The sequence below is a fragment of the Hyperolius riggenbachi genome, chromosome 7 (genome assembly GCF_040937935.1).
Source record: "Hyperolius riggenbachi isolate aHypRig1 chromosome 7, aHypRig1.pri, whole genome shotgun sequence".
Lineage (NCBI taxonomy): Eukaryota > Metazoa > Chordata > Amphibia > Anura > Hyperoliidae > Hyperolius > Hyperolius riggenbachi.
The window spans coordinates 266,357,467-266,369,943 of record NC_090652.1 but is presented as its reverse complement, the minus strand read 5'-3'; the positions used below and the strand labels follow the sequence as shown (position 1 = coordinate 266,369,943).

Below are 12,477 nucleotides of genomic sequence, written 5' to 3'. Positions count from 1 at the left end.
CGCTCTCCAGCGCCTCCCCTAAGTGCTGGACCAATGGGAAGTGGTGGAATTGTCAGCTGACCGGCTTGGTCAGCTGACTCCCTTCTGGCTGTCATAAAAGCTCTGCCTCTCAGCGCGCGTCCTTTTGAACCTGTGTGGACTATCAGTCCCAGCCACACCAGACATGTGTTGCAAAGCACCCGCCGCGCTGGACGCGGAATCCGCCGCACCGCTATCAAGGCATGCGGCGGTTTCTCCGCGTTCGGCCATACTACTGGATGTAGGCCTACGCGTGCAGACCGCCACGTAGGACGCGGAATCAGCCGCCTTGTTCTGAGTACACGCGGCGGCTTTTCCGCGTTTTCTCACAGTAACGATCAGATACTTACCTAAGTAAACCCAAATCCTTCTTAAAGAGACAATGAAGCAAAAAAAAAAAAATAATGATGATATAATGATTTATATGTGTAGTATAGCTAAGAAATAAAACATTAGGAGCAGAGACATCAGTTTAATATTGTTTCCAGTACAGGAAGCGTTAAGAAACTCCAGTTGTTATCTATGCAAAAAAGCCAATGAGCTCCACGACTTTCAAAGTCACAGAGAGTTCTGTCTTCTGAAGCTTGTTATCTCGACTGTCAGGCAATGCATTGTTTTTTCTTCTGCACAGGACAGGTCAATAGTTCACTGGGCTGCTCTGTGAAATCATTTAGAATGCTGAATAGTGTGTAAACTGCAAGTATTCGAGAATGATGCAATGCTATAAAAAACATCATATAACTAAAAATAAAAATATAAGAATATTTTCTTTACTTCTAATATTCTAGTAATTATCCATACTACACAACCAACTAATTTTTTTCCGCTTCAGTGTCTTTTTGTTCTCCACCGCTGCTGCCGGGGCCGACGCCACCAAAAAGGCAAAGAGGGCAATTACCTTAGGGTCCCCCTCCCCCCCAAGTGCTGCTGCCCTCCCCCCTCCAGGTCTCCCCCTGACTTGTGCTTCCTGGGGCTCCTGCAAAGTTTTGTCAGCATAGCAGTTTACCTGTCCCGGCATGCTGCTCCGTCCGCGCTCATAGTATTCATCAGTGCTGCTTGCCTCTTCTTCATGACCTGCCGCATGTCATTATGTAATAACATGCACTGGGTCACAGAGAAAAGGCTCTCCTGTGAGGATGAAGACGAGAGCGCACGGACTGGAGCAGCGCACTGAGACATGTGAGTTGCTCTACTGACAAAAGTGGTGCAGGGACCTTGAGCACGACAGTAAAGGGGGGAGATTTAAGGGTGGGGGGATGCAAGCTAGCTCAGGGGCCCTGAGGAGTAAATAGGCTAGGGGGTCCAGGTTAATTTTGCCTTGCGGCTAGTGCATGTGTAAGTACAGGGTGCCCCTGTAAAAGCTTGTGCCTATGTAAGTACAGTCTATGCAGGCCCAGTAGAAAAAAAAAAAAAAGACGCTTGTGAAAGCTATATGCAACTGGCCTCATTTTACGGGACGCACTCAGCCAGGCTTAGCACGGCCACACTCGTACACAGACGGGAGCGTGACCACCAGAAATATCTCTGACAATTTGGTGGGGTATAAGGAACATTTTTGGACAGCCCTGGGGTATAAGATCAATACAGCCTCTGGACTATCGAAAGGCTCTCTTCAGTAAGTATCAGCCTAGTTTTACTTATTTATTTTTATTTATTTTTTTAGTTCAAGTATGCTTTAAAGTGAACCTTAAAACCTTCCTATTTTAAAATCAATTTTCTATTTTAAAATCTATTAGTTAATTCATTGCTGCAGGTATGCCAATTAGACCTGCCCCCTGTGTTATAGAGACTTGAGGAACCATATACAAATTGGGGGGTGGGAGATTTCTGAATGCCATGTATAAGATTGGTGCAAGGAGGCAGTGGGGTGTCAGCAGTGAGGAGCACCTGTGATACAATGCCGCAGGTGTTCTTGCTTTTTTTCAAAAAACAAAACATTTTTGCAACTTAATTTTGAAGGCATATTTTTAGTGCATTTACTCGTAGATAGCCACAAATACCACATCACTGAACACACAGAATTATCCCCTCATTCTAATGCAGTTATATTCTATTATTGGATGGTTTTGGTGATCCTTGCACTCCAGAAATCCTAGGTAAACACAGAGAACAGGAGCCCAACGCAGCAAGGTGAATAGGATATGGGTGCCTCTGACCTGATCAGAGGTGTCCATATCCTATTCACCTTGCTGCAATGCTCTGTGTATTGTCCTGAGGAAGCGGGCTTGTATCCATGAAACGCGTTGTGTTTTGAATAAATACTTTTCCAGCACTACTGGTGTTTTTGTCGTCAGGAGAGGTAAGAGATTACCTCTCAATCTGATTTTAACTATTAGAAGTTTATATATATTTTTACACTTGGGCACCTCCAGCCTTATGAGTATATTGCATTATATATTTCAGCCCACCCCGAAAAATAAATAAATAAATAAAAACCCTCAGCAGATTTCACTTTAGAACTTCAACAACAAAAAGAGCCTGTACACCTACATCACTGTTCAACACAGTACACCAGCACAGCGGTCTGTGTAAGCGCTTGTTCACACCTAGGGGGTTTTTCTTTTTTTTTTTGAGCACCGGCGATTTTTAAAAATGCCCTGAAATCGCTAGTGCAATGACTCCTCATGGGGTAGTTCATATCAGCGCATTTCATCCGCTCAGTGAAGCGCTGCATGTACCATTTTTGGGGCGATTTTGCTACAATGGAAGGTATAGGAAAACCGCTAAACGCTCCCAAAATGCTTTATCCGGCGATTGCATTCAAGCTTTTATGAATAAATACATTGTATTTATTCATTTCCGGGTAAAAAACGAAATCGCTTACAAAGCAGTTTGTACAAAATCGTAGCGCCGGGAAGGGGAAAAAATGTGCAATAAAATCAAAAATCGCTGGCGTCAGCGATTTCGATTTTAGATGTGAACAAAGCTTCTTCCTTCTTCCTGCAAGCTCCTTCCCTTTGTTTCACATGGTTGTGAGACAAGATTGTTCACATATTTCTCTTCTGCTTTCTGCACCAGTGGTGTGATGATGAGAGATCTGGGCACAGGTCAAAAATAAATGCAGACTGCAGCCATCAGACCTGCTGGACACGGTCTACTCTACCCGGTCTGTCTTTACTCCACCCACTTACCAGGATGATGCAAGCCAAGCAGTGGTAGCTCCACCCTCAGTTTGCTGTCCTGTCTTTACTCCACCCACTAACCAGGATGATGCAAAGCCAAGCAGTGGTAGCTCCACCCTCAGTTTACTGCCAGCTCCTCAAGCAAAATTGTATCGGTACAAATAGACAGATTTTTAAATAGGCCCTGTTGTAACACAAGCATTATGTGACACAGCCCATTTGCACACTGCCAGAGCAGGGACAAGGTCCTCCAGCACCCAAGGCTGAGACACCAAAGTGCGCCCCTCCATCCCTCCACCCCAGCCGTCACACACTGATTGCTATTAGACTAAGAGGGCCACAGGTCCTACAACCTCCCCAACACCTTAATATCTAGTTATCTGGCTTGCAGTCACTGCTATGTATCCCCTTTTCTTATTTCTTTCTGCTTCATACACAATTAGGAATGACAGCTGAATGAATTGTGCGCCCCCTTCCTACACTGCGCCCTGAGGCTGGAGCCTCTCCAGCCTATGCCTCGGCCCTGCACACTGCTAAGTAAGCTAACACACAGTGTACACAGAGTTATGTGTGGACTGGGGCTTTAGGACAACAAATGAAGGAGCATTTTTATTGAGTATCTGCAAACAAAGCAGATGACAAACTTACATCCGACATAGGGAATATTGGTTTCAGTTGTGCAGAATCATTGAAACTGCTACATATTCAGTAGCCCCAATCACCCAGAATGCTTCTCTCCTCCTCTTTCCCAGAATAACCTGTGTGTAACATGAACAACAAGTGAACCCTGTCATGTTTTCCCAGGATTACATGTGGTCATGGAATTGGCACGGGGCGCCAGAGTGGTTTGAACTTATATATTTGTGTTGAAAGGTTGAGTGTTTACATTGTAAATTTTATTAGCACAAACCTATGAGCAGGCAGCATTTTTGTGGTGAGTATGCTGGCAAAAGAACAGAAGAGGTGTTGTGTTACTGTGCCATACAGGGAAAACAAGGATCAGGTCATGTTCACAGGGAAACTCACCACTCTCCATACTACATGAGGTTTTCTATTTGCTTTGGGGTTTTTCTTTAGAACTCGAAGAGGAAATAAAATCATTTAGCTTGCAAAGTGAATGTATTGTTCCCGGTAGCAGCACCGGCACAGCTTGTTTGGGAAGAAGGCAGGTGAAAGTCACCTCTATAACTACACAGGGAAATAAAGCTGTGTGGTGCAACTGCGGAAATTTTTAGCAAATCAATGTATTTAAAAAGAGCCTGAAGGGAGAGGTACATGGGGGCTGCCATATTGATTTCCTTTTAAACAATACCAGTTGCCTGGCAGTCCTGATCTTTCTGGCTGCCAAAATGTGTGTGTCTGAATCACAAACCTGTAACCAGCATGCAGCTAATCTTGTCAGATTTGTCACAGACATCTGATCTGCATGCTTGTTCAGGGTTTATGGCTAAAAGTATTAGAGTATAATTTCTCATGGAGGAAATATTGATTCTTTGCTCAGTCGTGTAAATATTGCAATGTGTACACCTAGCTTTAGTTGTGGTCAACATCATTTTTCTAATCTTTATCTTTCTTGCAGTGTAACCTTGTGGTGACCACTAATGGTCCAATTTCCCAAAGGATCGACCTGCTGATCCAATAAATGCGATTTATCGTGTTCACTAACAGGAAGGAAACATGTACCCATTCCGATCCATGGATGGGTTTGTGTTCCCTTCCTGTTAGTGGACACGACTGATCATTTTCAAAAAGTCACTGGGAATCATTTGGAAATTGGACCATTAGTGGCCCCCTGTACGCTGGGTACACACGATGCAACTTCCCATCCGATTGACAGGAACTAACCGATTATTTCTAATATGTCTAATCATCTCCTAGTCAATAACTGGATCGATTTTGGGAGGTTATCATTGGAAAATTGATTCAGTTATCGATCAGGAGCAGCAGTTTGGTCATGTACACACAATGCAACTTCCTGTCAGATAACCCGTGGATGGGACAGGAAGTTGCATCACGTGTACTTAGCATTACATTTCACATTACTGATCCAGATCTCTATGTCATCATCTCTCTTGCTTGCAGGCGCTTGTTCTCTGGGAAGTACAATGACTTGTGAAGACTGCCTGAAATTAGGACCACACTGCGCTTGGTGTTCCCAAAAGGTAATCCAGCCAGCTGTCCCTTCCTTAGTGATAATTCCTTAGTATTGCTGAGGGTAGGAACACACCAGGCAGAATCACATATGCGTTTTCCATAGCAAATAGTAGAAAATGCATGCGATTCTGCCTAGTGTGTTCCTACCCTAATGCTGCATACACACTTGAGATAAAAGTCTTTGGAAAAGGCAAGATCACAGACCAATTTTACCCCCTTCCATGTAGTATGAGAGCCATACCTACACAGTCTATTCTATGGAGCTGCACTCCCCATCAGATAAAATCTTTGCAAGATGCTGCACACAAAGATGCCCGTACACATTCAAAAGATCATTATCTGCAAAAGATCTCTTCCTGCAATAGATCCATTCCTGCAAAATGCATTCATAGTCTATGAGATCTGCAGATCATCATACACACCTTGTTTAACAGGCAATCATCTGCAGATCATCTGCAGATCAAATCCACCAGGATGGATTTTCAGATCTGCAGATGATTGCCAGATATGCAGATGAAGTCTGTTAAACAAGGTGTGTATGAGGATCTGCAGATCTCATAGACTATGAATGCATTTTGCAGGAATGGATCTATTGCAGGAAGAGATCTTTTGCAGATAATGATCTTTTGAATGTGTACGGGCATCTTTGTGTGCAGCATCTTGCAAAGATTTTATCTGATGGGGAGTGCAGCTCCATAGAATAGACTGTGTAGAGTATGGCTCTCATACTACATGGAATGGGGTAAAATTGGTCTGTGATCTTGCCTTTTCCAAAGACTTTTATCTCAAGTGTGTATGCAGCATTAGGCTCCTGGGGGGAGTTAGTAAGGGTGGTTAATGAGATGCAAATAATTTGAAAAGTTGCAGGATTATGCAAATTTATGCAGCTTGAAAATGGACCAATCAAATTCCACCTTGACTGGATTTGATTTGTCCTTTTTTAAACTGCGCATATTTACATAATCCTGCATCAACTCAGAATGATTTGCATATCTCAGACTATCCCTAGAAGTTAAGGGCAATATGTGGGTTATGTGCTGCCACCCTGTGGTTCCAGCTTGTGCTAGTGAAAACTGCTTTGCCTTGTGTGCATTAGGCAATAGTTAAGTTTACTTCAAAGCATTCGTATACGATATAGAAAAATTAAGTGTGGTTAAAATAACAACTATTAGCCATACTATGCCAGAGAAAAAAACACATATTTAAGCAGTTACTTACTTGCTGTACTTGCTTTAGAGATGTATTGCCCTGTACACGTTTTGATTGCTGTGTATTTTATAGTGTGAAATGGACAGAATTCTGTCCATGGCAGGGGCCATCTTGGTGTCCCACAGGCTTCGGCATCCCCCCTCGCCCTGCATCTCCTCTTCTCCCCGCACTAATACTCAGCGAAGCGGGGAGGTATAAAAGCAGTGCGCACAGACTCCCCTCCATATGGTTCCACGTGCTGGAGTTTCCGTCTATGCACTCTGCAGTACCGCCGGTGGTACTGCAGAGTGGATAGAAGGGAACTCCAGCGTACATAAAAATTGCATATGCGTTTTGTGCGCTTGTATGCGTTTTTTCTATGCATTTTATGCTAATCACTAGGAAGTCAACAGGAAGCGGAAATACATATAAGAAGCACTAAAAATGCTATACATCTGCATCACCATTGACATACATTAGGAGCGTTTCAGATATGTTTTTGAAAAATATGCAGCAAGTCCAGCATTTTTAAAAACGCACATTGCATAACTCGAACATGTGCTTTTTTTAATGCGTCCATTGACTTCCATTATGTGTGTTAATGCTAACGTTTCCCGCTACGCTAGTGTTTCTGTCTAGTGTGTTCCTACCCTCAGAGTGAAGCACTGCTCAATATTCCAAAGCATGTTTGATGAGTCTCTGGAGCAGGGATCCTTCTCACATAACGAGGAAACTGCAATACCCTGTGTACCTATAGATAAAGGACTTTACTGCTTACTGTTCATCACATTTAAAAAAGAAAACACGTTTTGCCTCTGGGTTATCCATCTTTTTAGTACAGCACACCTTCCTAACTGTGGGGTGTTTTGGTTTCTAAAGCTAGGTGTCTCCATATAATAGAGAAGTGAGGTGGACCAGCACCCAATGGGGAGAAGACGTGTGCTAAGCAGAGTAGATCCTGTGATCCTCGGTGTCAACAGTATTCAAAGAAGTAGCCTGCCGCACCAAGTCTTGTATTAAAGTTCTTTTATTGGTATCAAGGTTAAAAAGTAGCCATGTGCAGCGACAGGCGCTGTTTCGGACAGACTTGTCCTTTTTCAAGCTGTATAGGCTCTCTCCAAACAGGGAACGAAAAAGGACAAATCTGTCCGAAACAGCGTCTGTCGCTGCACATGGCTACTTATTAACCTTGATACCAATAAAAGAGCTTTAAAAAGTGGATCCGAGGTGAACTTTTACACATTGCATAATTGTGTTCCTTTCCTATTGTTTATAAGGCATTCCTCAAGCCAAATACTTTTTTGTTTTTGTTTTAATACTCGAATTCCCTATAAACTAAAAAAGCCACGCCCACAGGTTTTCAGAGAGCCAAGGCAGTAGCAAGGGCTCATGGGAGCTCAGTCTGGGCAGGAGGAGGGGGAGGTGTTACTAGCCATTGATTTCAGAGGCAGAGGGGAGGAGGGAGGAGGAGGAAGGGGGGGATTAGGCTGATGGCTCAAGATACAGATAAGCCTGCCTCTGTGTAATATTTACAAACAACATGGCCGCTGTCATTGTATCGCAGGAATAAATAATCATATTCTATTAAAAATGTTAGCAGCTAGATTTGCTGTGTAAACCATCTAAACTTTAGATAAGATATATAGACAAGTTACTTTTTATAGTTAGTTTTTCATCTCGGATCCGCTTTAATACAAGACTTGGTGCTGCGGACTACTTTTTTCCATAGAATGGGAGGAAGGAAGCATACGTATATATATGTACATCGCCCTTGAGCAGGGCATAGGCTGAGCCAGATGACGGCACATCTTGCTGCCGCTCAAATCCATGGCGGCGTTAAACGCTATCCCCCCTCCGAATCACCGCAACTCCGAGGGAGGAGTCATTTGGAGTCCAGCGATCACCGGACCTCGAATTACCCCAACATGCTCCGCGCACTGTTGCATTATTGCTATAGCTGCACCGGTTTCGGCGCATGGCACTGAGAGCCGCGTGCAGAAACAACCTGCTCCGGGAAAGAATTCCTCTAAAGGAATTATAGATCAAGTGCAGAGATGGACTAACGAGGAATGAGGCCCAAGGCAAGGCAGTAGCTATGGCTCCCCTTATGGTAATATGAGCGGTTACAAAGAACATGGCAGTTGGGCTCCTTGACACCCACTATGCCCCGGGCACCTGCCTAGGTTGCTTTGTGGACTATACTGCTCTGACAAGGGCCCCAAAATGCAAACAATTCTGATAGTAAAGTGCTTAATACACAGGGATAAACAGCAATACACTAATAGCATCTTATTTCTGCTGACTCCTCTCCCTTCTTGTATCATGTAAAGCATTTTCACATTTTCCTTCATTAGTTAAGACTCCGGGAAAGGACGGGGGGGGGGGGGGGGTCACTGCAGTGAAACATTCCTGAGGTAACTGATTAATCTGCTTTGTATAATTCTGCAGCGTGCAGAAGGTGCTGACAGCCGACCCATATGCCAATGTGATTTCCTGGTTCTTCATTCTCGAATCGGTTAATAAGGGTGCTGTGATAAAAGACGGGATTAGCAGTAAGCGGCAGTGAAAGGTGGGGGCGTAACCTAGGAAACAATGCGCGTAACCAAGAAACGCACTCTACGCCGCACGACCGCGCGTAGCGCACGCAAGTTGTTTTTAACAACAAAGTTTGATGAATCGACTCCAGTGTGTAGTGCGTCATAAGAGACAGCACCACACAAGTGTGAAACGGCCCTCAACCTGTGTGACTGAAACATTAACAATGTGTGAACTTATCTTCATTTCATTTTATGGCCAATGGGCATGAGTCACAAAGCTTTTTCACCTGTTTTCACCTTATCTATGTTACTTTGTTATGTTCTCAAAGAGCAAAAATATAATATAACTAGCCGACCCGCCGCGTAGCGCACGCCGAGCTGGAGGGGGTAGCGGGCAGGAAGGGGGTATTGGGCACAGTGGTGGGGAGGGGGTCGGACCCCCCCCCCCCCTCACCCGGGTCCCCCATCTGCGCTCCCCCTCTAGCTTAAGTTCAGCAGCAGCCGCCGCTATTACTCACCTCTTCCGCGTTCCACTGTCGTCACTTCCTGCAATGCCGCCCACTGTATTGTAAGTGGACGGCATTGCAGGAAGTGACGACAGTGGAACGCACGCTGGAACGCGGAAGAGGTGAGTCATCCCCGCCCACTGCCTCTTACTAATAGCGGCGGCTGCTGCTGAACTTCAGCTAGAGGGGGAGCGCAGATGGGGGACCAAGGTGAGGGAGGGGTCCGACCCCCCTCCCCGCCGCTGTGCCCAATATACCCCCTTCCTGCCCGCTACCCCCTCCAGCTCGGCAGAAAGTGTAGGACCGCCCCTACGGGCAGGGCGCTACTTCTTCTTCTTGCTTGGACCGGCTCCTTCTTCTTGCTTGGACCGGCCCTGGGGGCAGGGCGCTACTTCTTCTTGCTTGAAAGTTAAGGCACTTCGGGCCCTTTTACACTTAAAGCGGTTTAACACCCAGCATTACAACTTTGCTTTAAAAGATTGCTTACAGCTTACAAACTATTATGCCAGATTTTTTTTTAAGCAGAAATTCACTGAATGGGTTAAACATGACATTTTAGTGTTGGATTCAACTAGGAATCCGCATCCGTTCTTATCTTTTAGTTACAAATGTATCTTTATTTGGAATACAAATAGACCTTTGAAAAGCCTGCCGGGGAAGCCCTCTTTGTTCTCTCAGAGCAGTGTTTGTTTGTTACATTGTAGATAGATACATTTGTAACTAAACAAGCAAGCACGGAGGAGGATTTCTAGCTAAATGCAGCACTAAAATGTCATGTTTAATCCATTCAGTGAATTTCTGCTAAAAAAAAAATCTGGCATAATAGTTTATAAGCTGTAAGCAATCTTTTAAAGAGACTCCGTAACAAAAATTGCATCCTGTTTTTTATCATCCTACATGTTCCAAAAGCTATTCTAATGTGTTCTGGCTTACTGCAGCACTTTCTGCTATCACAGTCTCTGTAATAAATCAATGTATCTTATGTATCTTCCCCTGTCAGACTTGTCGGCCTGTGTCTGGAAGGCTGCCAAGTTCTTCAGTGTTGTGGTTCTGCTATGAACTCACTCTTCCTGGCCCCTCTATGCACACTGCCTGTGTGTTATTTAGATAACAGAGAAGAGAGAAGCTGCTCTAATCAGCTGGATAAATCGTCCTCTGAGCTGGCTGGGCTTTCACATACTGAGGAATTACAAACAAGGGCAAAGCTGTTTGCAGGAAGAAAAGAGCAGCCTGAAACTTCAGTGCATGGGGGAAAGAAACACACAAATGATCTCTTGAGATTAAAAAGGAATGCTGTATACAGCCTGCTTATGTATGGATGTATTTTCTATGTGTGGACATACTGTACATCAACCTACTTCCTGTTTTGGTGGCCATTTTGTTTGTTTACAAACAAACTTTTTAAAACTGTTTTTAACCACTTTTAATGCGGCGAGGAGCGGCGAAATTGTGACAGAGGGTAATAGGAGATGTCCCCTAACGCACTGGTATGTTTACTTTTGAGCGATTTTAACAATACAGATTCTCTTTAAAGCAAAGTTGAAATGCTGGGTGTTAGACCACTTTAATCAGTTGGTATGCGTTAGTGTGCGTTGGTACGCGTTTTTTCCATAGCAATGCATTGGGAAAAATATTTCAGTTAAACGCGTTAAGTGTGAAAGGTGCCATAGGAAAACATGGGCATTACTTTGAAAATCAGTTTTTCTTTCAGTTATAACTGAGAGCAACTGATTAAGTGTAAAAGGGGGCCTTACTCTATTATATATAGAGATCTAATTAAGGTAAGAAAAGTAATATTGAAATGAAGCTAATCAGGAACAACTTTACTTTGAGGGATTATTTTGCTTGTAAATGTGCTGAAAGGTTATTTTTATGAATTAGGTGATCAATAAGTCATTTGTGAGAAAGTTTTTGAAGAGAGCCCAATGTAGAGCGATCTATCCTGCCAAATTTGTTTGGACAATAATTGAAGTTGCATGAAACACAGGAATCAGACGATGATAAACGATCGCTCCAGACAAAGCCCTGGTGTGTGGCCAGCTATGTACTCCCAGATCCTCAATTCTGACTTCTGCTAACGATTCTAACACTTGACCATTGTTTTGCCATTGTTGAATTGAAGCACGCCATGTTGCTGTCAGACGTCGTTTATTGGTTGAATTGTCCTCAGGGGTCATTTGGTTAAAGCGGACCTGAACTAAGAATTTCCTCTCTGCTCTAAAAGATAAGCAACAGAATAATAACCTCTCTTTGTTAGGCTACGTTTCCACTGTGGCGTGACATTTTCGCCAGCAAAAAATCGTAAAAGATTTTTCTGATTGGGGAAAATTCGCATGTAAATTTGTACGCGTTTTATACTAATTTTCGTACTCGCAAAGTCGCATTAGTTAAATACGCATAATCTGCCTAGTAACAGCTTAGTCATGACTGCTGACAACTTCCTGTAACCATGGATCTAATGCGAATTTTCGGGCAAGTAACGCGAAAATTCGCATTGCCTATACAGGGCTAGGTTTCCACTTGTGCGTTTTGTGTCAGATTTTTCTCTCAGAAAATTCGCATTGATTTTGCAACTAATGGTGGTGAATGGGGCTGTTTCCATGCAATGCGAATTTTCGCATAGCCTTACAATTGATACAAATACTGCACTAATTCTGCAGTGTGTCTACTTCCTGCTTTCATGGAAGCAGACACAGGGTTAACATCCTGTGTTTACAAATTAGCTGCACTTCCAAGGCAGTCAGCAGACAGAAATGAGAGAATCAATTTTTGCATTCAGAGCATGGCGACACAACATTGGTCAGATCGATTTGTGAAGGTGAATCGCACAGAATATAACTTGTAGTGGATCGACATTCGATCAACCATACTAAGTCGATTCCCCAATAAAGTTGATCACTGTTGATTGAATCAGAATCGTTTGATGTATGGCTACCTTTAGGCCTCTTTCAC

The 12,477-nt window shown here is 43.7% G+C and overlaps 1 protein-coding gene and 1 long non-coding RNA gene across 8 annotated transcripts in view; one reads left to right on the top strand and one right to left on the bottom strand.

Moving 5' to 3' along the window:
- ITGB6 (integrin subunit beta 6) overlaps positions 1 to 12,477 on the top strand; it is a 201,106-nt gene that overhangs the window by 99,385 nt on the left and 89,244 nt on the right. For 4 of the 5 annotated variants that reach the window (XM_068245647.1, XM_068245650.1, XM_068245648.1 and 1 more), the window contains exon 3: positions 5,223 to 5,302. In XM_068245647.1, coding sequence (XP_068101748.1) covers positions 5,223 to 5,302 — 80 coding nt within the window. Of the gene's footprint in view, positions 1 to 5,222; positions 5,303 to 11,229; positions 11,307 to 12,477 lie in introns of those variants that run through there. The other variant, XM_068245651.1, reaches the window with a different exon arrangement.
- The window catches only part of LOC137525017 (uncharacterized), a 189,245-nt gene that overhangs the window by 134,309 nt on the left and 42,459 nt on the right, over positions 1 to 12,477 (bottom strand). The gene's annotated exons all lie outside the window — the stretch shown is intronic.